Source organism: Misgurnus anguillicaudatus, chromosome 2, assembly GCF_027580225.2.
Source record: "Misgurnus anguillicaudatus chromosome 2, ASM2758022v2, whole genome shotgun sequence".
Classification (NCBI taxonomy): Eukaryota; Metazoa; Chordata; class Actinopteri; order Cypriniformes; family Cobitidae; genus Misgurnus; species Misgurnus anguillicaudatus.
Window position 1 is genome coordinate 51,288,660 of NC_073338.2, and position 25,756 is coordinate 51,314,415.

General features: G+C 38.0%; 1 protein-coding gene across 7 annotated transcripts in view; it reads right to left on the reverse strand.

The window, feature by feature from the left end:
* LOC141351142 (receptor-type tyrosine-protein phosphatase S-like) overlaps nucleotides 1-25,756 on the reverse strand; it is a 126,804-nt gene that overhangs the window by 58,930 nt on the left and 42,118 nt on the right. For all 7 annotated transcript variants that reach the window (XM_073857638.1, XM_073857632.1, XM_073857676.1 and 4 more), the window contains exons 2-4: nucleotides 13,204-13,328; nucleotides 6,874-7,019; nucleotides 5,858-5,999 (exon numbers count right to left, since the gene is read on the reverse strand). In XM_073857638.1, coding sequence (XP_073713739.1) covers nucleotides 5,858-5,999; nucleotides 6,874-7,019; nucleotides 13,204-13,288 — 373 coding nt within the window. In that variant the 5' untranslated portion in view covers nucleotides 13,289-13,328. The remainder of the gene's footprint in view (nucleotides 1-5,857; nucleotides 6,000-6,873; nucleotides 7,020-13,203; nucleotides 13,329-25,756) is intronic.

The window sequence follows — 25,756 nt, forward strand, 5'->3', positions numbered from 1 at the left end:
AGCATGCACACAGATGTGAAAGTGCTCGACCCCGATATACACACATCTACACATAAAAATATCTGTTTTGACAAGAATTCACGCAGATATAATTTGTTGTGTCTTAAGTGAATGTTTGGTTAACTGTTGTGATGTGTAAGATTATATTAGATCATTACATTACAGTAGATCTTAAAAAAACTGTCTGTTTCAATGTCAATCAGACAATAAAAGAAAGAAAAGTTGCACATATATATAGATATTGTTTTTGATTTTGTGTGCCTCTAAATCTATAGTTTTACAGTGATTTTAAGGGATGATTTTGTTTTTGAACCTTCAAAATTTTTCTCATAATTGACTTTGCTAACTCTGTCAGATTCAAACAGGTGTAGCTCTGTCATTTTTTTCTCAGATTCCAACAAATTATATATCTTATTGAAGTTTTTAAATGTAAATATAAATAACTTATTTTCGAAAATTTGCTCATTCCAACTCAATATCCCAGCAAAAGTCACATATGTGACCCACTGCATTTGGGGCCCTATGAACATTGTATTCAGTGAAGGCTGACAAATGTCAGCTTGTTCATGAATTACAGAACTATAAAAAAAAAGTATTATTTATATATAGCAAAATGTCTCTAAGAGATTTATAGGCGTCACAATTTAAAGAAAAGTCAATTTTTTTACTATTAGGGTGCAACACCGGTCCATTTACCAGATACAAATATTTCAAACATTTAATGCTCTGTCTTCATTTTTTAATCCCACCGTCTTTATGAAATCTGGCTCATAAATGTGACTCTGTGCTGGTGGCAGGTGCGGCCTAATTAAAACTGCATAATGATGCTGTTCTGTAGATGAAGGCCTGACCAGTAGAAACCATCTGACCCACTGGTGTGTGTCCTCAAGGGAATACTGGGCTGGCTTGTGTCTGAATGAGTCTGCTGGGACTGGGACTCGACACAGCTGGGTCCAACAGAAGCTGACAGATGCTAACAGTCATACTAGGACTTACGGGGTGCACCTGAGTTCATATGACGTCGCTCGTGTTTACTTGAAAATGCAATGAGGTGTGAACAAAGGGCAACCTTTCAGTCTCTCTCATAAATCCAACATGGAAGTGATTTCAACTGCAATTCACAGACTGGCCACTAGAGACATGTTAAAATGCCCAACGTTACAGCAGAAATAAATATGTTTACAGCCTGGTACAATTTTTTTTGTCTATATAGCTTATTTTGTCCTTCATGACAACTGGGGGGGGGGTTATTTTTAACTCATACGCTTAAATTATATTAATCCATAAAGTTCTGCATAATTAAGGGCGTGGCCACTTGAGTGACAGGTGGATTGCTGCTACTGTCACAAACATTGAGCTAGGCGGGAATGGATTTTAGCAAACAAACACCTTTGCATTTTTTGGTTATCGGGAGTGACAGGCTGCTGAGATTGGGGCTGTTTACACTTGGTATTAAGATGTGCTTTCGTCGATCAGATCACAAGTGGACGAGAGAAACACATCACGTTTACACCTGGTATTTAAATCCATCTCTTTTGTCCACTTTCGACCGCTTCTGTCCTGAATACTGTGAGGGGGTGGTCGGTCGAGATGGTGGGAGTAATGACGAGTTTATATGGAGGCAAACTACTATTATGTCAGAGTCCACTGCTTGTTTAGCAAGTAAACATGCTGCACAGTGTTTTGTACATGTATATGTTAGAGCTTTCTTTGAATTTTCAGCGCAATTAATGAAATAAGATCACACAACTTTCACACGCTTGCAAAATGAAACTGCGGAGATCAGCCACTTTAGTTTTATCAATATAAGGCTAAAAATAGCGTTGTACACTGTGTGTTCACGCCAGAAGTCAGAAAAGACATAAAACATTGTGTCTGTTTAGTACCTCAGATTAGATAAATGGGCGGAGAGAAGGCGGTCTTGTGTGGCTGTTCGAACACATTCAACCACATGTGCGTTTACACTACCAAAGCAATACGATCGAAAGGGTTTTCGACTACCTCTGAATGTGGTTGAAAGTGGACGGAAGTGGACAAGCTCAAAACATTTTGAGCACCGTTTACACCTGGCATTAACGTCATCCACTTGTGATCCGATCGATGAAAACATATGTTAATGCCAAGTGTAAACAGCCTCATTGTGAAGACCGGCTCCACCCACTTTAGTTTTAAAAATGCTCTTTAAAAACCTACAGGTGAAGTCACTGACACTACATCCATGTTTTATACAGTCTATGGGTGTGAACAGAGACCAGCAAAGATTATCAAGCAATTGAAGCAAGTATAGAAATCACAGACATCACAAATCACGTCTAACCCGTGTCTAAACTAGACATGAACCAGTTTTCTGTTGTCGAAGACAAGAAAGCGCTGTGTACAGCTGAAGCCATAAACCATTACAAAGTTAGAAAGAAAACTAACAGAAATCAGGTGACTGCCAAATCTCTATTGCTGTCTCAGCTGCTTAATTTATTAGAAATGTATTTCATCATACCTGCTTTAATAAACCCTAAACAAATATGACATTGTTGAAAACATCATGAACAACTGGAAAATGGATCCTAAATGATACTCGGTTTATGCGAGCAGTACACTGTTCATATGATAAGCGATATAAACAAATCATTGTCATGATGATCAGTGTGTGATTTACCATTTCTCACATTTTAAATACTTTGACAGTATAACATATTCAGACATGTTACACAGATCCAAAGTGTTTGTTTAAGAAACGTGTGTTTAACAACAAAGACAGTCAAGCTGCTAAATACATCAGTTATGAAAAGGTAACCGGACACTTTTGCATAAATAATATAATAGACATTTATGTTAATGGATTAACAGAGCGCTTTGTGCGTTCATGTGCTGTAAGATGTGGGCAGTAATGGAGGTAATTGGGCAGAAGCACTGAGTTATAAAGCTAAAGGTCAATGATCTGTACATGAATCTATAAATGAGGGTTTGATAATCGAGTTTATGGCCTTAAACCTTTCCCCTGATATACTAATGAACACATCACCACAGAGACCTGACTAACACACACACACACACACACAAAGCACAACATTAAATCTAAATATTTATCTACTGTGCACATAAAAGACAGCACATGCACACATTTAAATGGGGGGAGTTTCCATGACAACAGTGACAGATGGGGCATAGAAGGGGGTTTAATCCCCAAACATTGAACCCCTTCATCTGAACACATCAGTGTTAGCTGATTCAACAAACAAACAAACACACATGCATGCGCGCGCATGCACGCACGCACACACACAATGTTGATGCAGCTATTACAGACTAAACCTACGAGGACTTTCTATTTGGGTAATGTTTTTATACTAAGCTAATGATATTTTTTATTATCTATCCTCACCCCTAAACTTCACCCTCACAGATAAATAATGTATGCTAATTTAGTGAATTGAATAATAGGGACATCTGGGATCTGCTCATAATGCAGGTTTAGAAATCTGAAACATGAATACACATTATATTATCACTGAGTTCTTACAATGTAGACCAACCAGTACACATACAATCACACAAACACACACACACATAATACAAAAAACTGAGCTGCATTGGAGCAGGGATCATAAACCAGGATTAAAAGCTGCACTGCACTGGAGCGGGGATTATAAACCAGGGTTAAAAGAGGAGCTGCACTGGAGTGGGGATTATAAACCAGGGTTAAAAGCTGTGCTGCGCTGGAGCGGGGATTATAAACCGAGGTTGAAAGCTGCGCTGCACTTGAGTGGGGATTATAAATCTGGGTTAAAAACTGTGCAGCACTGGAGTGGTGATTATAAACAAGGGTTAAAAGCTGTGGGCACTGGAGTGTGGATAATAAACCGGGGTTAAAAGCTGTGCTGCACTGGAGTGGGGATTATAAACCAGGGTTAAAAGCTGTGCTGCGCTGGAGCGGGGATTATAAACCGAGGTTGAAAGCTGCGCTGCACTTGAGTGGGGATTATAAATCGGGGTTAAAAAATGTGCTGCACTGGAGTGGGGATTATAAACCAGGGTTAAAAGAGGAGCTGCACTGGAGTGGGGATTATAAACCGGGATTAAAAACTGTGCAGCACTGGAGTGGGGATTATAAACCAGGGTTAAAATCTGTGCTGCGCTGGAGCGGGGATTATAAACCGAGGTTGAAAGCTGCGCTGCACTTGAGTGGGGATTATAAACCGAGGTTGAAAGTGGCGCTGCACTGGAGCGGGGATTATAAACCGAGGTTGAAAGCTGCGCTGCACTGGAGCGGGCATTATAAACCAGGGTTAAAAACTGTGCTGCACTGGAGCGGGGATTATAAACCGAGGTTGAAAGCTGCGCTGCACTTGAGTGGGGATTATAAACCAGGGTTAAAAACTGTGCTGCACTGGAGCGGGGATTATAAACCGAGGTTGAAAGCTGCACTGCACTGGAGTGGGGATTATAAATCGGGGTTGAAAGCTGCGCTGCACTGGAGCGAGGATTATAAACCGGGGTTGAAAACTGTGCTGCACTGGAGCGAGGATTATAAATCGGGGTTGAAAGCTGCGCTGCACTGAAGCGGGGATTATAAACTGGGGTTGAAAGTGGCGCTGCACTGGAGCAGGGATTATAAACCAGGGTTAAAGCTATGTGCATTGGAGTGGGTAATATAAACCAGGGTTGAAAGCTGCACTGCACTGGAGTGGGGATTATAAACCAGGGTTGAAAGCTGCGCTGCACTGGAGCGAGGATTATAAACCGAGGTTGAAAGTGGCGCTGCACTGGAGCAGGGATTATAAACCAGGGTTAAAAGCTGTGTGCATTGGAGCAGAGATTATAAACTGGGGTTAAAGGTATGCTGCACTGGAGAAGGAATTATAAACTTGTGCGACACTCAAGCAGGGATTAAACCCGGTTTTAAAAACTGCACTGGAGTGGGGATTATTAAAAGAGGTTAAAAGCTGCGTCAACTCCCTTTTAAAATTACAAATATTGTATGATATGTTGCTGTTCTTAGGCATTTGAAAATAAGTTAACTCAGACTTAATCACAGCATGAAAGTCCTGTTGTTTAAAATCTGTCTGTTCAGATGCAGAGGTTTTAGAGTCACACTGTCAGCATTCAGCATGTTTCAGATTAACACCCTCAGTTTTGGTAAATGCCTCGGAAATTGTCAGTCATTGTGTAATGACAGCAATCATGTGTTTGCAGTGAATGCGTCTCCCTAAATAAACTGTGACAGGCCATGTACAACGTTTCATTACCTGACTAACAAATTCATTACCGCTCTCATCACGACTCAGTGAGATGAATGAATATACATTTATGACATTTGTGTTTATACTCATAACACCACAGAGACCAGACGGATGTTTCTTCCAACACAGAACAGTGCATGAATTTCTGTTAATCGTCTGTTTGGCCAGTAATGATGCTGATAAAATGTGCGAGCTGAAATCAAACATGCTCGTACCATATGTGCTGGACATGAGCTGGTTATATCATTTCCCATACACACCAAATTATTAAAATATTGAGCCAGTAATGAGCTTAAATACTTTTGTGAGCCACACGTCTCTCTGGTCTGGAATAGAGACACCATATGTACTTGACCAGCCAATCAAAACAAGCTTATAAACAGCCAAATGGCTAACAGCACTAGCCAATAAAACCACCCAGTGTGACAGCTCCAAAATAAAGCCCAATTTTGGCATGCTATGCTTGATGTATTTTTCTTTAACTGAACTGTTTCCTGCATTATAAGATGATCATTTTGTCTGTCTAGACAATGGCAATAAAAGTTATTTCTCTTAGGAATATACAACAATACGAGTTGTATGACTGGACCAAGTTGATGATCCTGATGATAACATCTCACCTCTTATTATGGACAGTTGGGAGGTCACAGCGATTTCACCCTCAGTGTTTTTGGCAACACACTCATAAACGTTTTCGTCCCGCGGTGCTCTGAGTGGCTGGATACGTAGCACCGCCCCGGCGCCTTCATCAAACTCTATAGTCTGGGCCAATGAGAAAAGAGAATGAGCAGATGTACACAGACAAATATCTCAGATTAAAAGTCAGACAAGGTTAACTGATATTTTGATAAATGCTAAGCACACCATTGACGGCACCTATTGACTAAAGTATTTTTTACTATATAATGGGAGTCAATGGGTACCGTCAACTGTGTCATTATCATCTTGTGATCAACAAAAAATAACTCATGTTTAGAACAACCTGAGGGTGAGTAAATTATGACAATTTTCATTTTTGTGTGATCTATCCCTTTAAACACACAATTTAAACACGAGAAATACATGTACATACACCACCTGTTATTCTGTTAACACCAGAAACCAAAGAAAGAAAAAAAATTGCGCTATTCACAGTTGGATGCTTGGAAATTATTCAACTGGCTTTATTCGCATGTGAAATTTGCGTCATTCTTGGGTAAATTCAGTTACCCCTGGCAAATTATCAAACATTCCCCCAATGTGCCATTGAAAAACATATAGCATCACACCCCCTCATAGGGTGCATCCCTTAGGAGACCCCCAAAGAAAATTCATGACATGAAACCATCTCAAACTTAGTATTCGAATTAAACAAAAACTTAAATTATATGTGGTGCTGTTGGTTAGTAGCCTTATTTTTCTGTGGTTTTATTACGCAAAAGTTATGATAAAATATGTGTGTGTGTTTTTAAACTGGGGCCCCTATTGCACCATTTGTCACCTCATAGATCCAATACTGCTGTGTCACGGCTGTGATGTAGGTAAAGGCTATTCTGAACAAAAGATGAGTCCATCGATATGCTCCGCCCAGAGGAAATAGATCATCTGATTTATACCATTCTGTGAATTCACACCAATACAAACGTCAGATTCTCACCTCGATTCTCTGTGAATTCACTTTCTTTCCCTTTTTGTTCCAGAAAACCTGCGGTTTCGGGTCTCCTGTGGCTTGACAAACGAAGGACACGACTCCACCGGAAACGCCAATCTGATCCGTCGGGATCTTCGTGAATCTGGGAGCCGCTGGAACACAAATAAAAACCATGATGACATCAGCTCTGATACTGAATGATGAATTATTATTATTATTACGATAATTCTGCTAAAGCTGTCTGCAAAGAGTACATCTAACCCTCATCAGTGAGTGATATGAACACTAAAGACGGTTTCAGCAGCGACAACATAAACAAACGGCTTTTGTGGACTAAACGCAACTTCTGGTAGACTTCCACATAGTCTCTTTACAGTAGTTTAATTCTGATAACAAGGGAAATAAATGACAAGTTAAGTACCTTTGTTCATATATCATATCTAGCACATATCAACTAATACACTCAGCTAACATTAATGTGTAAAATACAATGTTAGCTACAGGAATTCTTGCCTGGGTGTTAAACCTCGTGATCCATGCTTGTCATTTCCCCTCGTCTTTAGCAAACCAGAACATTTTATTTTCGACAAGGTGTCGAGGTGTTTCTTTCAGAGATCAGTTTGACCACTTAAATAAATACAGACAGAAAGTTCACTTCAGTTCAGGCGCGTAAACGTCTATAACACGAAAAGCAACTCCACATGACTTACAGATCTAGCATAAGAGACTTAACATATTATTGACTCCAATGGAGAGTCATATGTTAACGTGTTGTTGATGACAATACCATAAAACAAACATGAAGTGTTGTTTAAACAAAACTGAGACAGACACTCACTATACATTTTGGTTATTTTTTTAATTGACTAATAACTGAAATTGATTAGCAGAAATATATCACTATTTACTAATAACCTATATTCTGTTTTCACAGACTTTTATAGAATCTTAAATAAATACTGCATTTATAAAAAAGTCATTTATGAGTATATTGTAGTTAGCCTGGGTTTCCCTATGCTGCCTTGCGCGCAAATTTATTCACGCTGCAAGTCTAGCATGGCAACTATGGCCCCTTTTTGCCCCTGAAATAGGGAACCAATCACAGAACGGGGAGGAGGCAGCAAGACGATGACGACGTCTATGCGACATACCGAAGCAGTTTTGTTATTTGTTATAACACGGCAACAGACACATAGTTACTTTTCAATGCAGCCTTAAGGGGGTCGCACACCAGCCGCGCAGCTCAGCGTCGTGCCGCATCGAGTCGCGTCTAGGACAACTTGGAGGTATCGTAAACCGGAAGTGCACATTAAATAGCGTGCGTTTCGTCAGATAGCGTCTACTTCAAAATGCAAAATATACGTTAGCAGCCAATGTTAATCGTTAATGATTTGGGACAAATATGATGATATTTAATGTTAAACTATGTGAGTGGCGCTCTATGGCGTGACAGGGATTAGAGCAACTTCCTGAGTCAAAGCTGGGCGACGCGGACAGGCGCCACCTGGCGGCGCCGGTGTGCGTATACTCATAGAAAACAATGTGTTTGATTTTTTTAGAACGGCGCAGCGCTGCGCGGCGCGGTCGGTGTGCGATCCCCTTTAGACAGTGTTCTAAGTAGTTTTAAAAAAAAAGGGCGTTAAACAATTTCATATCCAAAAAAGGATGTTTGTATATTGCAAGACCAACCTGCTAGGAATCGTCGTCGATTAACTTATAAATGGTAAGTGGTATTTATTAATAACATACTGTCATTATGCCTGTACTGTGGTTGTTATTGTGCCACTAAATTGCGTTGCTTTTCAATATCAATATACAGCTACCGGTTTAGTTGCGTAGCTTTCAGCTGCACTCGTACCCGATAAAAGTCGTTTACTTTTGAATTGATGACGCTCTACATACGTCATTTGGTATAATTGAAACGATTGGCTAGGAGCTACGTACAGACGCATTTGTTAGACATTCGTAGCGCCCAATAAACGGCTCTGGGCTTTCGTAAACCACGCCGCAAATACGAGAAAATGAGCATGTGGTTCCCAGACCACGTCTCATTCTCTATGAAACTGGTCTGGTGTTAGCCAGGCTAATATTGTAGTAGGAGTTTAGTACAAGCATACCTGATTAGATGGAAGAATCAGACCATGTGAAACCATATAGACCTTAATGCATAGAGAGGAGGAGCAGCGACCCCCAATACAGGTATTAAATTCATTTAAGGATGGATTTACATACTTTGTTATGATGGTTACATTACAAAAACAATAAAATAAACATTTTGCCATAATACATAACATTTTAACTGAACAGAGTTTATCATGGGAACATCACGCTCTTCATTTTAAAAGCTCAAGATTACATTTTTATTACCGTATTTTACAGACTATAAGTCACACATTTTTCATAGTTTGGTGGGTCCTGGAACTTAAGTTTATGTGCGACTTATACATCAAAATTATTTCATATATAAACCAGGAGAAACCATTACCATGAGAGTCCGCTCTATGCTGCTCCTGTGTTTATGTAGTTCAATGAATTCAGTGATGTGGAATGACTTTGGGACCTTTTTGAACTTGATTTGACTTTGGTCGTGTTAATTTAGCCTATTCAGCCTTCCACACATGTTCTGTATGCTATTGTGTATCATGTAAACTGTTTATGTTACGTTAACATGTACGGACATCTATTCAGCCTGCTGTACTATGTGCTCTTGTTTAGTTGAATAACTTGCCTTTCCAGATTAAAAGTCTGTTCTTCGGCTTGGATTTTGTGAAATCATTTTCTAAATAAACACGACGTATAGTCCAGTGCGACTTATATGTTTTCTCCTCTTCAAAACGCATTTTTGACTGATGCGACTTATACTCTGCCGCGACTTATAGTCCCGGAAAATATGGTATTAACTCATTAGGGCATTTTTGTTTGATGCCGAATTAAATTTTCAAATTATTTAGATTTCAAACTGTTTTTGAAGGACCTCTGGACCCCCCGTTAAAGACCCATGCTACAGACCATTTTGCTAGATGTAAACAACACCGGTCCAGACAGGTTTTTTTAACATATATAACTGAAGCACTATTTGGATAGGACAAGGACGTTTCTGACTTATTAAAATAAATATGAAATCAGAAAAATATTAATTTATTTTAGAAAATATGACACGTTGATGTACATTAAACTATTCAACAGTATATCAAATTAATCAACCTTAGAAATATACGCAACATAAAAAGAATAATTTTAACACAAAACATAACTTGTCTTAGAATACTAAAACAGTGACAAGAACATTTTTTCTGATAAATACACTTTTATTTAATGAAGGTTTTAATTGTTTATTTTAGAATATCCAGCCATTATATTAAGCCGTTGCAGACGCGCAATGACTCTTGGGATATCCTCGGCTGTTAAGGATCTATTCGTTCTAGCCTTAAAAGCGCTGAGAAATGGACGCATTTTGAGGCTTCATTCTAAGCATCCTTTGAATTGGGACGGCCTTACCAGCCTCAAGTCGCGCTGCTGTGACGCAATCGGTCTTAAAATATGTCCTTAGAAGGTCGCAGCCTTTAAAATGGGACACAGCCTAAGATCTCCAGGTATTAGTGTTGCCTAATGATTAGTCACAACTATTCGTTTGCAGAATAAATTTTTTTATAAGTTTTATAATTATTATACACAGTACATCACCAAATATTATGTATATATAAATACAAACACATAAAATATATATTGATATAATAAATAATTATATAAATTATATGTAAATATACAAATGTTTACATGCAAATATTTCTTAAATAAATACATGCATGCGTGTGCATTGATATATACATAATTATTATACACATTACACACACATTTAATATGTAAACACAAACTTTTATTCTGCAAACGATTAGTCGCAACTAATCGTTAGGCAGCTCTACCAGATATGTCACAGAAATGGAGGCCCATGGTATAAATACAATTAATTCTGACAGTTTGCAAAATTATACCCCAGTATATTAAGTGTCACCTGCTGCCAGTACAGGTGAGTTGTATTTGAGGGAATTAGGGGTGCTCCAATCAATGCCGATCTCCAATACGTGGCCGATCACTATTCTGAATCGGACAGCCGATCTTATTCACAGCTTTTTCAGGTACTACGGCTTTTGATCAGTAAGTTCTTATCAATCTGAAATCGCTGTTAGGTTGAATCGTTTATAACATGCATTTGAAAAAGCAACGCTCGTCAAACATAATTATTAAACATATTCTTTAGTATCATGAAAATACCTGAAAAAGTTTGAAGAACAGCAATATAAATATATGCTTAAGACATTTCCTGGAGCTGCGTGTCATCATAGCTGTGTGTGTATTGTTCTTTATCTGCAGCGCAATTTGAGTTTCTGCACAAGAGCGCCCCCTGGCTTTTGGATATAGCGGCATTTCACCGTAATTCATTGAGAAACATAGCAAGCATTAACGGCCGATCGAGCGGAGCAGAGGGAATGGACAAATAACCTAAACCGTCGTTTGCACTGTAAAAAATATGCAGCATTTTTGTCAAATCAACATATATTTTATTATTATATATGAAGAGTTTTGTTGCAAAACCAGATAACTCCATTTTTTTTTTTTCAAAAATCTTGTTTTTTGGTTGTGCATTCCAATTAATTTCAATTCAACTGCAATTGGTTTGTTTTGATTTAAACATTCATAACTTAAAAAATACATTAATGTAGCACCATTAAACAAAATAATAACATGATAACATAATAATAAACATGTTTTGACAAAAATGTTAAAAACGGATTTATCTCGTTTTCCATAAAACTCTTCATATATTGTATATGATTAATCGCTTACAAAATAAAAGTGATTTTTGACATAATTAATATATGAGTGTGTGCTGTATGTAATTACTATGTATATATAAATACACACACATTCATGTACTGAAGAAACATTTACATGTGTATATATATATTGAGTTATATTTTTATATATTCTATATTGTATATAAATTTTAAAAAATTATATATAAATAAAAAAAATCTGAAATAAATATATGCATGTGTGTGTGGTTTGTTTGTGTGGTTAAATACATAATAATTACACACAGCACAAACTCATATATTATGCCAAAAATCACTTTTATTTTATATGCGATTAATCGCAATTAATCTTTGCCCAGCACAATTTTAAACTATTTCAACTTGATTTTATAAGTTATGTTAACTTTTTACAGCCAAAACTTAAAACAGTAGGTTGAACTGACTTCCAAAACCAAGTTGTTTTAACTTCATGCTGCATTTCACAGTGTGGGACAGGTTGTGTGAAACGGCGTATATCAAGTCAACTCCAGCGCCTGTGAATGTTGTAAGCATTACTCCTCTGATCATCCATCAGACCTCTACTGTCATCACAACAGCAGGAAGTAATAAATATAAGCCGTAATTCTCACAGCGATCTTAATAAGCCACTAGACCCAACCCACCCCCACTTGACTCTCAATGCGACAGGGATCAGATTCTACAGCGCCGGCACGCACGCATGCATGCATTAAACAGCGCTGCCCGTCGTCATAGATACCACCGCTGCTCTGAGCGTAGATCATCGCCGAGGTGTCCTATTGCCATAGAGGCAGGTTAAACTGAGCCGAGTCTGATCCTGAGAATCCACCCACACAGACTCAGACTATCTATCTATATGCATTTATCTAATAAATACACATACATCTGGAAACACACAACAGCCAAAAAAGGAAATGAAATATCATTACCACATCACAACATGTGGCAATGAAAACATGTCCACAGTAAAATGTAAGAGTGAAATATTTTCAACAAAGAAGGCCACACATGGATACATTTGGTGTCTTAGATGTTGTCCTAAATATCCAAATAATATCCAAGTCTGGGATCTGTGGAGAACATCACAGTTGACATCTCATAAACGTCTTCTGTATTTCTGAGACGATGCAAACACGAGATAAATACTGCTTCGGTTTCCCCTTGAATCTCACAGGGATTAAACTAGAAACCCTCTGTGGATTCCCTATACAACACAACAGCATGATGCTCACTATGAAACATCACTTAACATCTCAAACTTTACAAGCAGCTCACGGTGTCAAATCAAACACTTCACAATCAGACCCCTTAAATTTAACACATCAGTCAGCAACATCTCCAGATAATTTCTCTTTCACCCTAACACGTTTCTTAGTTTTAATAAATTCATTGCGGTAAAACAGCATCAACCTCTGCTTAGTTTCCATGACAACATTCCATCAATAAAGAGCATTGCATTGTTACCATACCAACAAGAGCGTGTGAAGAGTGCACAGGGACTTACACAACGCATCTGCGGAGTTCTGTAGGGAGATGTAGATGAGGATCAGCACCGACTGGAACGGACCTCTGCCGACCCGGAACTCCATGATGCCGCCAACCGCCTTCACACGATAACACCCAGACACACTGACGAGAGACACAAAGAGGAACTTTTTTAAAGTTTACTGCATAAAGAAACACAGCAGTTTTAAATACTGATGTTCCCAGTGTTAGCAAGTGTGAACCGGTGGAGCAGCAGCAAGCTTAGCGACTCTATATAAAAATAACCTGGGCAATATTACAGATTTTTTTATTCATTCAAATAAATGTTTTTATGCAACTTTATTTAAATCGAAACAGAAGAAACCTGGGCAATTTTACAGATTTTTACTCATTCAAATTAACATTTTTTTATGCAATTTTATTTAAATCGGAATAAAAATAACCTGGGCATTTTTACACATGTTTTTTTTTCATTTAAATTAACGTATTTAAGCAACTTTATTTAAAAATAACCTGGGAGATTTTACAGATTTTTTATTCATTCGAATTTTTATGCAACTTTATTTAAATTCAAATAGAAATAACCTGGGCAATTTTACAGATTATTTATTAATTCAAATAGAAGTTTTGACATGATTTTATTTAAATTGAAAAAGGTTTTGATTGCAAGTCATGTGATTATTACTGCATTACTGCATTGAACATTAAATAGCAGCTGCTCAGGCTAAATTTCAGACCTCCCAAACAAAAAATATTATTATTATTATGATTTGTGGACACTATTTTGAATAATTTTTATATTGTAACTCATTCAACAGAAAACAACAGCAACAAATAACAATAGCAGAGCAAACATGGTCAGTGGCCCTTGTGTTTGTATTGTTGGGCAAATTTGGCCAGTGTTAAAAGCCAAAGATCCCTGGTTAACTGGGTAATTGAGGCTCTGTTTCTTTTATTTATTTATAGGATCAGTTCCAGTTCTTGGTATCGAGGTCATTATTGGAGGTAGATTGGCCCACTCCTAGTCTGAAAAAAACATTATGTTCTGAGCAAAAATGTGGTAAATAAATCGATTTTCGATTAACTGTCGATAATACTCGATTAAACTTAACAATGCTCAAAAAAATGCATAAAAAGTGCATAAAACACATACAGCAGGAGAAAAAAATGAAGCGAGTGCGCAGGAGTTAAACTAGCAATGATCACAACATGCTCGATGCCATGTACACACCTGGGCTTTTTAACGTTATGCGAAACGAGACTGTTTGCCAACGCAACAAAATAATATCCGCAGTGGATCTGATCAGGTCCAATACAAAGCAAAGACCTTCTCTAGGGAAGCCCGCAAGCTTAGCATAAAAATGCTGCTAGCGCTGGACGTTTTTTGAGAAAGAGATTAAAATGTCATCTTAAATTCTGACAAGAAACTGTAAAACGTAAACTGTAACACTCTGAACGCCTGCAACAGATGTCCTTGATCATTATTGACTGGCTGAGGCACTGCACGCTAGTCAACTTCATTGTTGTGGTTTTCTAATGGTAGAATATACCAAAGGTTGCTATCTCCATAATTTAAGTATCTCTGCTGATTTCCGCTTCATTAATGGAAAAAAATAACCGTCCCTACATTGACCCTACAAAATAAATACTTGTATTATTAGTAAGCATAGGCTCTTTATTTCCACTTTTCAAATATTTTCTTTATTTTTATTGAAAATAAATGCCTTTTCAATGTGATATAGGAAAGGAAAAAGAACGAGTTTGGCAAAAGACAGATTCATACCAGCGACACTGCGTCAAAAGCACTTTTTAAACTTTAGTGCTCAAAACAGACATGAGTGGGCAGAACTACAGTAGTGTGAAACAAAAGACCCTATTAACACTCAGTGCAAATGGACCCTAGATGTGGGTGATACAGCCTCAAAATGATATCATGATATTTCAAGAATTTTTGCGGTAATGATATTTTTGACGGTATAGCCAAAATATGAGAAAGAAAGGGCATATTCCATCCAATGACAAGCAAGTGCACTTTTTTGTTCACATAAACATCAACTAAATAGCATTAACATTAATTATGGCACATTTGGGGTTGTGAGACACATTTTTTGGAACTTTTAAAACGTTTTTGGATTTAAATTCATTCAGTGAATCACTGTGATCACAAACACATGGAAGCAGACGTGAATGGATGTGTTTGTCTTACGTTATTGCGCTAGACAGAGGTTTTCGAGCTGTGACACTATCTCCTCCTCGAGTACCTTCACAGCCTGGTTGTACTCGACGGTGTTGCTGACATTCTGCTCTTGCTCTCAGGTGTTGTTGCCGTGCGCGTTAGGGAACATAAATGTGCCATACGTCATCGCGTTGCTATATCAACTATATTGCAAAACGATTTTTATGTAAAAACATTTATACCGGTATTATCACGGACGGTATGATATGGCACACCCCTTATGTACAAACCCTATTTGTGAATTCATTTAAATTTCTTAATTAAGTGCATTTTGTACTTTGGTTTCTTTGCAAGCCTTTATTAAAAGAACAGGTAACACTTTACAAAAAGGTAGTATTTGTTAACAATATTAAATAATACATTTGAAAGAAAATGTTATTTCAGCATTGTTGTAATCACGTTTCAGTTAACTAGTTAAACATAAAAAAATCTAAAACGTGAATTGGTTGAATGTAGGCTACTGAAAAAATAGCTTTTTTCCACATATCGCCCAGCCCTTGCTTATGGCAACAAAACGATGAGTAAATCTGAGTCAACTGCACACACCGAAACTGAATCATCATCTGAAGAACAGAAGCCTGCGGTGTGGATAATCTTGGATTATTATATGATGAATGTTAAATAATATCAGAAGATACAATAAATCTTTTAAAAGCTTTTATCATTTGTGCTCTGATTATAGTAGTAATGCATATAAACAGACGTTTGTAAAGTTCCTCATCATGTACACTCAACTTTAACTCCAGCTCTTACAGATATGGATTTTTTACGAGAGGCCATTAATTATTGAAACACTTCCCAGGCATTGTGTGTTTTACTCCCTGGCCTTCACATTAATGCAGTTTAGACTGCTGTCTTCCTGAAGGGGGAAGAGGGTATTTTTCAACATCAACACAGACCACACCAATTCAGCGGAGGATTGTGAAACTTCTACGGCCAGAAGTCAATATTTGCTCGGGAGGAAATCGATTATTCTCATCCGAGGCTGCAGGTGCGAGAGGCGCTTCTGATATCAGTCTACTCAATGTTCAACTTTTTATTTCTCATGAAGAGGAAATAAGCGTACTGAAGTTTAAACACTCCTTTTTTGTTTTAACACAATGTCTTAAATGTCTTTCCGAAAATTCCAAAAAATTCAGAGACATTTAAGTCAATACAGTAATACTACAGACTAATAAACCGATCACCTGCTGTTGAATGTTTTTTATAAGCTACAATCTCTCTGCTCTTTAACAAAAAATGTATTATCTTAAATAGACTAAAAATAAAGTTAAATAAAAAAATAAGAACCAAAGCTAGAAGTTTAGTTTAGTTTTATGTGAAGATCTGCGTATGCACACCGCCTGGTTGTTTTTGCTTTAATATTTGTATTGTGTTTTTCAAAAGCAATATGGTCCTGAAGGTTGTGCTGTATCGTGAATAAGTCACGGCTGAAGGGCTCGCATTGACTCAGCACAGCCTCTTGTACATTATTGCTTATTGCAGACTATTACACAAGACTACATAAAGTGCATTTGTGCAAACAGCATTTAGAAACAACAACAATAAAGACAAAAAAACAAATGCAAAGAGGCACAGTCTGATCTCTTGGCCATTGTCTGATCAGCAGTGCTAGTTCTTAAAGGGATAGTTCACTAAAATATTAAAACCTTCTCTACATGGCGAACCTTGTACCGGGTCCAAAATTACTGACTTAATATAAAATATTCCTTTAATTTTTAATGGTCTGTCATGGACCCAGTACCACATTTGAGATACAGTTTGAAAGCTTAGACTCTCTACTTTCTGCAGATATGCATCACTTTGACATATATTTTACTGTAAGAAAGTTATTTACACTAATTTACACTATAACCCTTCCCCCCAAAATTTAATATTCACATATTTCATAATTTTCAAATATGACAAACATGGGCAAGTCTTATATCAAATGAAAGGAATAAGGCTACATCGTTATTTTTGTTCTATTATCAACACATATCCAAAAATCGTTGAATGAATAATGAGGTAAAAAATTGTCTTTTGTAAACATATGGGAAACTTAAGTGTGAACTGCCTCAGATAGCACAGATAGCCACAAATGATACACCATCTTTTCTATTAGGTCCTACTCTAAAAATGAGTCCATTCACAGCATTTTCTTTGGTTGTGTGCATGAATAATCCCTTGCTATTTATTATATGTGCAAAACAAAACAAAGTATTTTTATATGAAAAATGTATTTTCACACCCTTCAGTAAAATAGGAATAACTTTTGAATTCGACTAATGCTAAAAAGATCATTCTTTTTTTTGGGTGTTTACTGTCTGCTGCTGGTAACAACCAGAACTGTCTGCAGTCTGCTAGAGCACACAGATTCTGTAAAATGATATAAAGATATTGTATTTATTCACTGTATGTGGTTATGAAAACACTTCAAATGTTTTTAGGCAGAAATTGAATGCAAAAATTGTATTATTCCTCCCTTCAGTTGGAAAAGAATAACTTTTGCATACATTAAGATAGAGAAAAAATGATTTTTCCTCTGTAAGGTGACAATTGCTGAAATGAAACAAAACTGTCTGCAGGTTGCTGTAGCACTCAGGGCCAGAGTTATACACTTTTAAATACAGATTTTAAAAAAAATCAAAAAGTGCCTTTTTATATGTTGTGTTTATTAGAGGACTGACAACACATACAACCATGTTTAGCACTTTCAACAGTGTTTTATGTAATTTCAAAGGGTTTCCTGTAAAATTATACCAAACTTTTGTATGTGCACCTCTGCTTGTGGGTATGAGAAGCTTTTGAAATTGGGTAGGCCAAATCCAGGTACGGAAATCCCCAAAATAGCCTCTGTGCTTAATGCTGCATTTACACCAACCACGTTTGCAGAAAATTGCGTCTACCGAGCCTAGTTTGCCGCTTCAACAGTTTGACTGCCTTTGTCAGAGGCAAAATCTGCTTCTTGTGGGAGGGGCAAGTGCTATGCGGTTGTCTGTTTACAAGATGGCTGATGTTGATTGTGCATTTATCGAGAGAGTTACCGGTTTGTATTTGGTCTATTGGGGGAAAATAAACGGCGCGGGTCGATAAACGTCACGTGACTCCAAAGTGAAATGTGTATTTACAACTTACCAGGTTGCCCAATGTCCTCACTGACACTCTTCCTACAGAGGTCCTTTTTATTCCTGTCTCTATAGAAATAAGAACTTGTGTCGTATAGCTCCGGGTGACATCTCACGGACAATATCAAGAGTTCCTTCATGTTGAATGAGTGATTACGGGTGGGGCTGCCCCACAGCAGCAAGCAGGCTCCTGATCTGTTAACGCAGTGCGAAAATTCGCCAAAGTTCAAATATTTCAACTCGGGCGTCAGCCGCAAATTCAGGTAAAATGCACAAAAAGCACAAAAAGCACCATTCGTGCGTACCGCGCCAGATGCTCAATTTGCGCCATTCGCGCGAACTAGACGCGCACCGCCCTAAACACCTCATTGGCGCCGCAAGACCTCCAGACGCGTGTCAATGCGTCTTCACATTGACTCTACTGCGGCTGGTGTCAACGCAGCATAAGAGGTTACAGCCATCCGACATACATATGACCGCCTTCTTTTGGACAAACACAATCATCCTACACTGATACTCTCTGGTGAACGCGCATTGGCCGCTTCCATGAGCTGGTTATTTACAAAGTTTTGAATATGAATATTTTCCCTATCACATTGATTACGCCTTGGACCCAATCCCATTTCTTCCCCTTACCCCAACCCCTCCATTAAGTGCGTTCACATGAAGGGCTAGGGATGTCCCAATTCTCTTTTAGTTGGAGGGGTAGGGAAAGGGCCAGGTAGCTCTTCAAATGAAGATTTTTCAGGACCTCACTTTAAACAATGGAGTAAGAAATTTTCCAACATGGCTGCTCATGCAAGTATAATTAAAGTTTTTAATGACAAATAATAATTTGTTTTATGTTACATTCAATCTTGTGCTCATATTTAAGGTCATGAAATTAAAAGAAACATTTGCTAAGTTTGCTAACATACCGCGTTAAATGTAATAAAGTAGCTGTAAGTGGACTGGCCATCTGAAGGCAATCCCATTCCGGAGGTGGCACACCGAGGAAAACTCCCTGCCGCGATTGTGTCTCAATACCCTGATCTGATCGCTTTCTGGTGGCAGCACATTGGGGAAAACTCCCGGTGCTTCAGATTGCCAGTCCACTACAGGCAATTGCAAACAGACCGGGGAAACCGGAACGTGAAAAGATGTAGGAGGAGATCACTCAGAATCGGCAACAAGAGGTGTGTGCTGCTCTTGGCGAAAAAGTCCAGGGACAGTTTTTGGCTTTAACCCACTTAAATTGTGACTACAGGTGACCCCAGCATGATAAACATTGCATCTACTTTGACATAGGACGTTGTAGTAGTGGTGCCCCATTTCTTAGACATAGCTGTAGGGGTATAATATAGAATTGGGATTGGGCTTTATTAACCCCCTGGAGCTGTATGGATTACTCCTGTGAAGGATTTTTGGGCTTCAAAATGTCCAGCCTTGTTTACCACCATTTCAAAGCTTTTTTAATATTTGGTAAACTATCCCTTTAAATCTCATTTGATTTAAAGAATAAATGTATGAATATAGTTTAACAGTGCCACCAGCGCTCCTGTTTCTCTTCTGTGATCCGTTAAACCTCTGACTGTTGCGTGTCGACTCTCAGTGATTATGTTTAGACCGAAGCGCAGCTCGCATCTCAGCATTACCGCTGTTATCCTGACAGATGTTGTGGGTCGTTCAACAAACACAGTCAAACAACGGATCATCTAACAGCAGTTACAGACCGGCATGCTTATGGACCGTACAGCATCTGTTAAGTGCACCATTGACAGCTTAACAGTGCGCACTGAACAATTAGCTCCATACAGACTCAGAAAATCCCATTTTGAGCTTCACAATTCAGAGGTGTTGGCAAACCCATGCAAATGTGCAAGTAAAATGCAGACTGCGTGTGCACTGTCAGTCACCGAAGATAAACTGCAGAACGAATGCATAGATTTACATAAATCTTCCAAAATTAAGTTTATTTCCTTCATTCGAGGAATTCTCTAAACAAACGTTTGCATCTGACACACATTTCTTTTTTACCCGACTGTCAAACATCAATAAAATGACTGAACTGAGGCACTTCCAAAAATAGAGAGAATTTAAGGTGTTTCATCATCATCAGCCACAAACAGAAAGAATAACTCACACACTGTTTATTTCTTTTCTTTATTCTCTATATCTTTTTGAGCTTCATGTCCTGGTTTTTATAATCCTCAGCGGTCTAAACCGGTTCCTGCAATCAGAAACAACACAAGGATTTAAATGAACAAATATCTGTGTATTACACTGAATCTCTAATAATGCAATAACCCTCTCTGTGTTATGCATGACAACATCCATCAACTGTTTTAAAATCACTGTAAAGCACAGCTTATTGCTTTTTGAAATTTTTATCATTCCATAAACATGGCAAGGCTTCAGAAAAAGTCTATTATTGATAAAAACGGTTGACAAACCAAAAACAGAATAAACAATAAATGTAATATTTTACAGATTAAATTTGTTAACTGTATGTCAGATTTGTTAATTGCACATTTAATGTCATAATCGCAAGAAGGCATAAAATTATGCAATATAATGTTAATAAAAACAATAATGGACAAATTTAGTAGTTCACCCATTGACCACATTTGAACATGTCTGCGTTAGTTTAATGCAGTGCTTCTCAATTATTTTCTGTCACGCCCCCCCTAAGAAGAAGTAAACATTTTGCGTGCCCCCAACTCTCCGCCGCGACTGTAAATAGTATAATTTGTCTATAAAATGACACATCTGCAAAGCATTGTATCCTTGTTAACATTAAAGAAAACACAAAAAAAGAAATATCAATCAACTTACAACAAAGAATAACTTTATTAACATTGTTTTTAGTCTGTAACAGAAAAGCCTTAAAATGCATCAATTTGCCTGAAATAAAAAAATCAATCCTTATTTACAGTACATTTTTTGACCATTTGATACTGAAAAATTAAATTAAATATAATCAATAAATAATAATAAAAAACTCAAGCGGCTTATCAGCATGTTTGGGGTGTAATGTCTTTAAGTGACGGTGCAAAAAATCACTTCCTGAAAAAGTATTTTACCCGGGGTCTCACGCGCCCCCCCTGGTGTCGCTTCGAGCCCCCCCTGGGGGTCCCGCCCCACTATTTGAGAAGCACTGGTTTTTAATGCAATAGATGATTATTTTATTTTCACTTCATTGTGGACTGTACTGGCATGTATAATGTGTACATAAATATTACTTAATTCAGTAACTACTTAACTACTATTTCGTTATTGTCTTATTTTTTTATTGTCTTTATCCTAACCAAGCAAATTTTTGCAAACAAATCTTTACCACTGCTGGAGGTACCTGACCGTCCAGATAAAATGAGGGAATGGCACGAAGGAGTGGAGGCGTCAGGGGAGAGGAACTGGATGCGGCGTAGACATAATGGCTTGCGTAATAAAACATTTCTGACAATTAAAAATAAAATAAAGGACTAATCAGTTTTGCAGTGGCACCAGTGTGACTGCTTAAAAAAATGAGTCGCACCTGCAAAAAATATGGTCACAAAATGTATTTGTCACAGTCTAAAGCATGAATCAGGGTATGACATCAGAGCCATCTGCTCTTGAATCACTCTCACTGTACTGTACTTTGATGGTCAATGCTGAACAACACCACATAAAACATGTAATTATTTGTGATTGTATTTGGTAGGGTTGCAAAATTCAGGGAATTGCATAATCCAGGTGGATGCTGCACATTGGTGGTGGTTGAGAAGAATCCCTCTTTCATATGTGAAAATGTAGTATAAATGTAACAAATTATTATTATTATTATTATTAAATCTTTCCATGAAAATTACTTGGAAATATATGGAAATTGTAGCAGACAGATGAAGATCAGATGTTGAGGAAGCTAATGGTTGTATGTCAGGGTTTCCCGCAGCACATTTCAGTTAAGGCGGCCCTCCTAAGCTTGGAAACCCTACCGCCTTAACTAGGTCGTCCCAAAAAAAAATCACTGCACAAAAGGTCGTCAAGTGCATCTCGGAGAATAGCGCGTATGCGCATCACACCGCGAGCGGGAACGCGCCACACAGCCGAAATGAGAAAGACGTGGTCCGGACCGTCACTGTCTGGAGGATAACTATCCAGTTCATAAAACATCTTGGAGAATAGCACGGACGCGCTTCACACTGCCGAAGATGAGATAAGACATGGTCCGTCATGTCTGGAGGATAGCCAGTTGATAAAACGTGTGTCCGTAAGAACTGTAAGTGGACTTATGTTTTGGGGTTATTTAAGCCTGTTATTGTATTGGTCTATAGTTCTTGCAATTTTAAAGTAAGTTAGCTGGTGATTTTGTTGTTTGAGCAACCTCCTAGCTAGGTTTCACGTGCCTGTTGATTCGATATAATTGTTGAGCGCTCTTGTTCACGTTATTAATGTGCATTATTTACATGCTACAGTAGTTACACTCCTTTAAGATAAATGTAATTAATAGTGGAAAATAATCAATTTTTACCATTTTTGCGCTATCTATTATCGTTCGCCATCAACATCTGCTTTAGTTTGTGTTTATTAACACTTTAGTTTCACTTCATCACGCAGCTAGTCCCGTTAGACGTAAAAACATTTAATTCATTAATAATCTAGTATGTGTTCATTTTTTGTCATAGTTTCTTCAAAATTAAGTTTGAGTGTTTTAAGTAAAAATATTTACATTTTCATCATGATGCATACGCCCCACCCCTTTGATTGTCACGCCCTTGGCCCTGCCCACATGCCCAACCCTACCACCTTAACTAACACATTTTCTGCGGGAAACCCTGTATGTGATGCAGTTTGTAAAAATCACCCAAAAATTGCTAATAATTTTCTTTTTCCAACTTGGAATATTTGCTAAATTCGCAAGCTTTGGAACCCTAGTATTTGGCCCAACACACAGGCTGAATCCCAAACCGCCTACTTCCATACTATATAGTATGCAAAGTAGCGCTTTTTACATACTATATAGTATGGAAGTAGGCGGTTTGGGATTCAGCCACACTTTTAAAGTCAACATGCCCAGAAACATAAATGATGAATTTTTTTAAAAATTGTATGATTTCGAACATTACTGCGGTGCTGTCTGTCTGTAAAGATCCAAGCTGGACTTCTCCATTTATCCTCTTTCGATCTAAAACCATTCATCTTTGGTGCATCAAGGCGTATCCTGTTGCCTTGTCAACCACCACTTCCTTTCTCTCTTTCTCTGTTTCGCATCTCATCACTGTCGGATGTGTGCGTGGAATACACAGCTTAGATCGGAGGCTGCTGGGAATACGGTTTCTATGGCAACCATCCAAACCAGCCAGTAGAAAAGATTCTTGCTGAGCTGTGATGCTGTGACATGTGCTGTGGTCGTCTGAGGTAAAACCCCAACAGATGTTCATCAACAATCTCTGCAGAAACGTCCAGATCATTTCATATATGCTAATATGCTGTCTTTTAATTTAATGTCTCACATAAATCCACACACACTCGCTCTCTCCTTACATAATAAAATCATTTACACTCAAATCTTAACATAAGCCACGTTCAAAAAAAGCATCTGCCCTCAGTTTGTTAATGCAAACCATATTAGCGTCTCTCAAAACCCACGACTCTTATGCTGGACCTACAGTACGTACAGTAAAGCCTCATCACAGACCTAATGTTGTTTACAGTCTGTAAAGCCTCTAATAGTGAGGTTTGTGGTTAGGGGTTAAGCCGTGGTTGGAGTCGGGCCACAGCTGCCAGCTGCTGAGGGTCAGAACATCTGTAGAGCAACAGACTGAAGGTCAGCGGGCAGGCAAACGCTTGCGGTTCACACAAGCCGATTATAGTATGTGATGGCACCAGATTGCTCTGATGATCAATGCAGATGTGCGTTACAATGACACCGAGCAACAAACCAGCTTTAGCTTCTGACCTCATGCTTCACATACGCTACAAAACACGCTAGCTACTACAGTACTTGTTGTACTTAAGCCGGGTGCATGCTGTACAACTTGCATTTTTAGACAAAAGGATTTTGGTAAGATGCTGGTTGTGTAACTAAGTTTGTCAGTCAAAGGTTTGAAGACATCTCGTCTCATCATTATTATTACTTTTACTACTACTGTCATTATAATTTTGTGTAAATAACAGTAAAGTCATCCAAACCATGAAAGTCGAAGAATAACAAATGTTAAACAAATTTAAATCCATTTTATAGGGATCCACCAATATGTCACGCTTATTTTAAACAAATCATTAACAAAAGATTTATGTTAGATAGCAGCGCTTTGTTTTGCACTTTTTCCTGTCATGCTGTTGTCAATCATCGCGCTGTCTCACCCTGCGCTGCTCTTTACTGTAGTGCGCACTGAAGCAAGCAGACATGCATTCGTGCCGGATGACCAACATGCTGCCTTTTGTTGCATAAGCGCTACTCCAAGTGTCTTAAGGACTAGTAATGAATAGTTGGTGTTTTGTGTGGAAATAGAAGATCAGATTATTATCCGTATAGCCAAGACTCATTAATGTGGCGGAATGTAAATATAACTCAGCTATCGGATCAAAGAAGTATCCAGGTGTAAAAATACCTGCTGGAATGTTAAAGACAAGGGACATTCTGAAAATGTAACTTATTCAATGGTGAAGAAATTGCCAAAATAATTGGGAAAATTAAAAAATGTACGGTTGTTCGGTATTGGGCCTACATTTTTTTTTATTGGGCTGAGTTTTTTGCTTCTGCCAACATTTTTTCTTTCGGTGCATACTTTCAACTGAGCTTTACAGGAAAACAAAAATATTTTTGAAAATTTGATTTCAGCTAAGTACATCCAGAATTTTCGGTATGGGTTTCGGCTCAGAATTTTAATTTCAGTGCATCACTACCATCTTATATTTTAGATCCTTCAACAGTATTGTTACTTGTTAATATTAAAAAGTTAATAATTTTTATAGAGACCAGGCACAACGTGTCATAACCTGAAAACCATACCCACCAGGGGGAAAACAATCCATCTCCATTGACTTTGTATTGCGTGAGGCTGCCTCCTTGTCATTTCTGGCTTATAACAAAAAGCAGAATAATGCCTAAAAGCTGCTGTGTGACAGGGTGTACAGCTAACAAGCAAAAAAAAAAGAACAGAAACAAGTTTTCATAAGCTGTCCACCCCCAAAAAACAAGCATTTAAAGACACGAAAGTGGATACAGGCATTGTTTCATAGTACTAATATTATTAGAACTACAC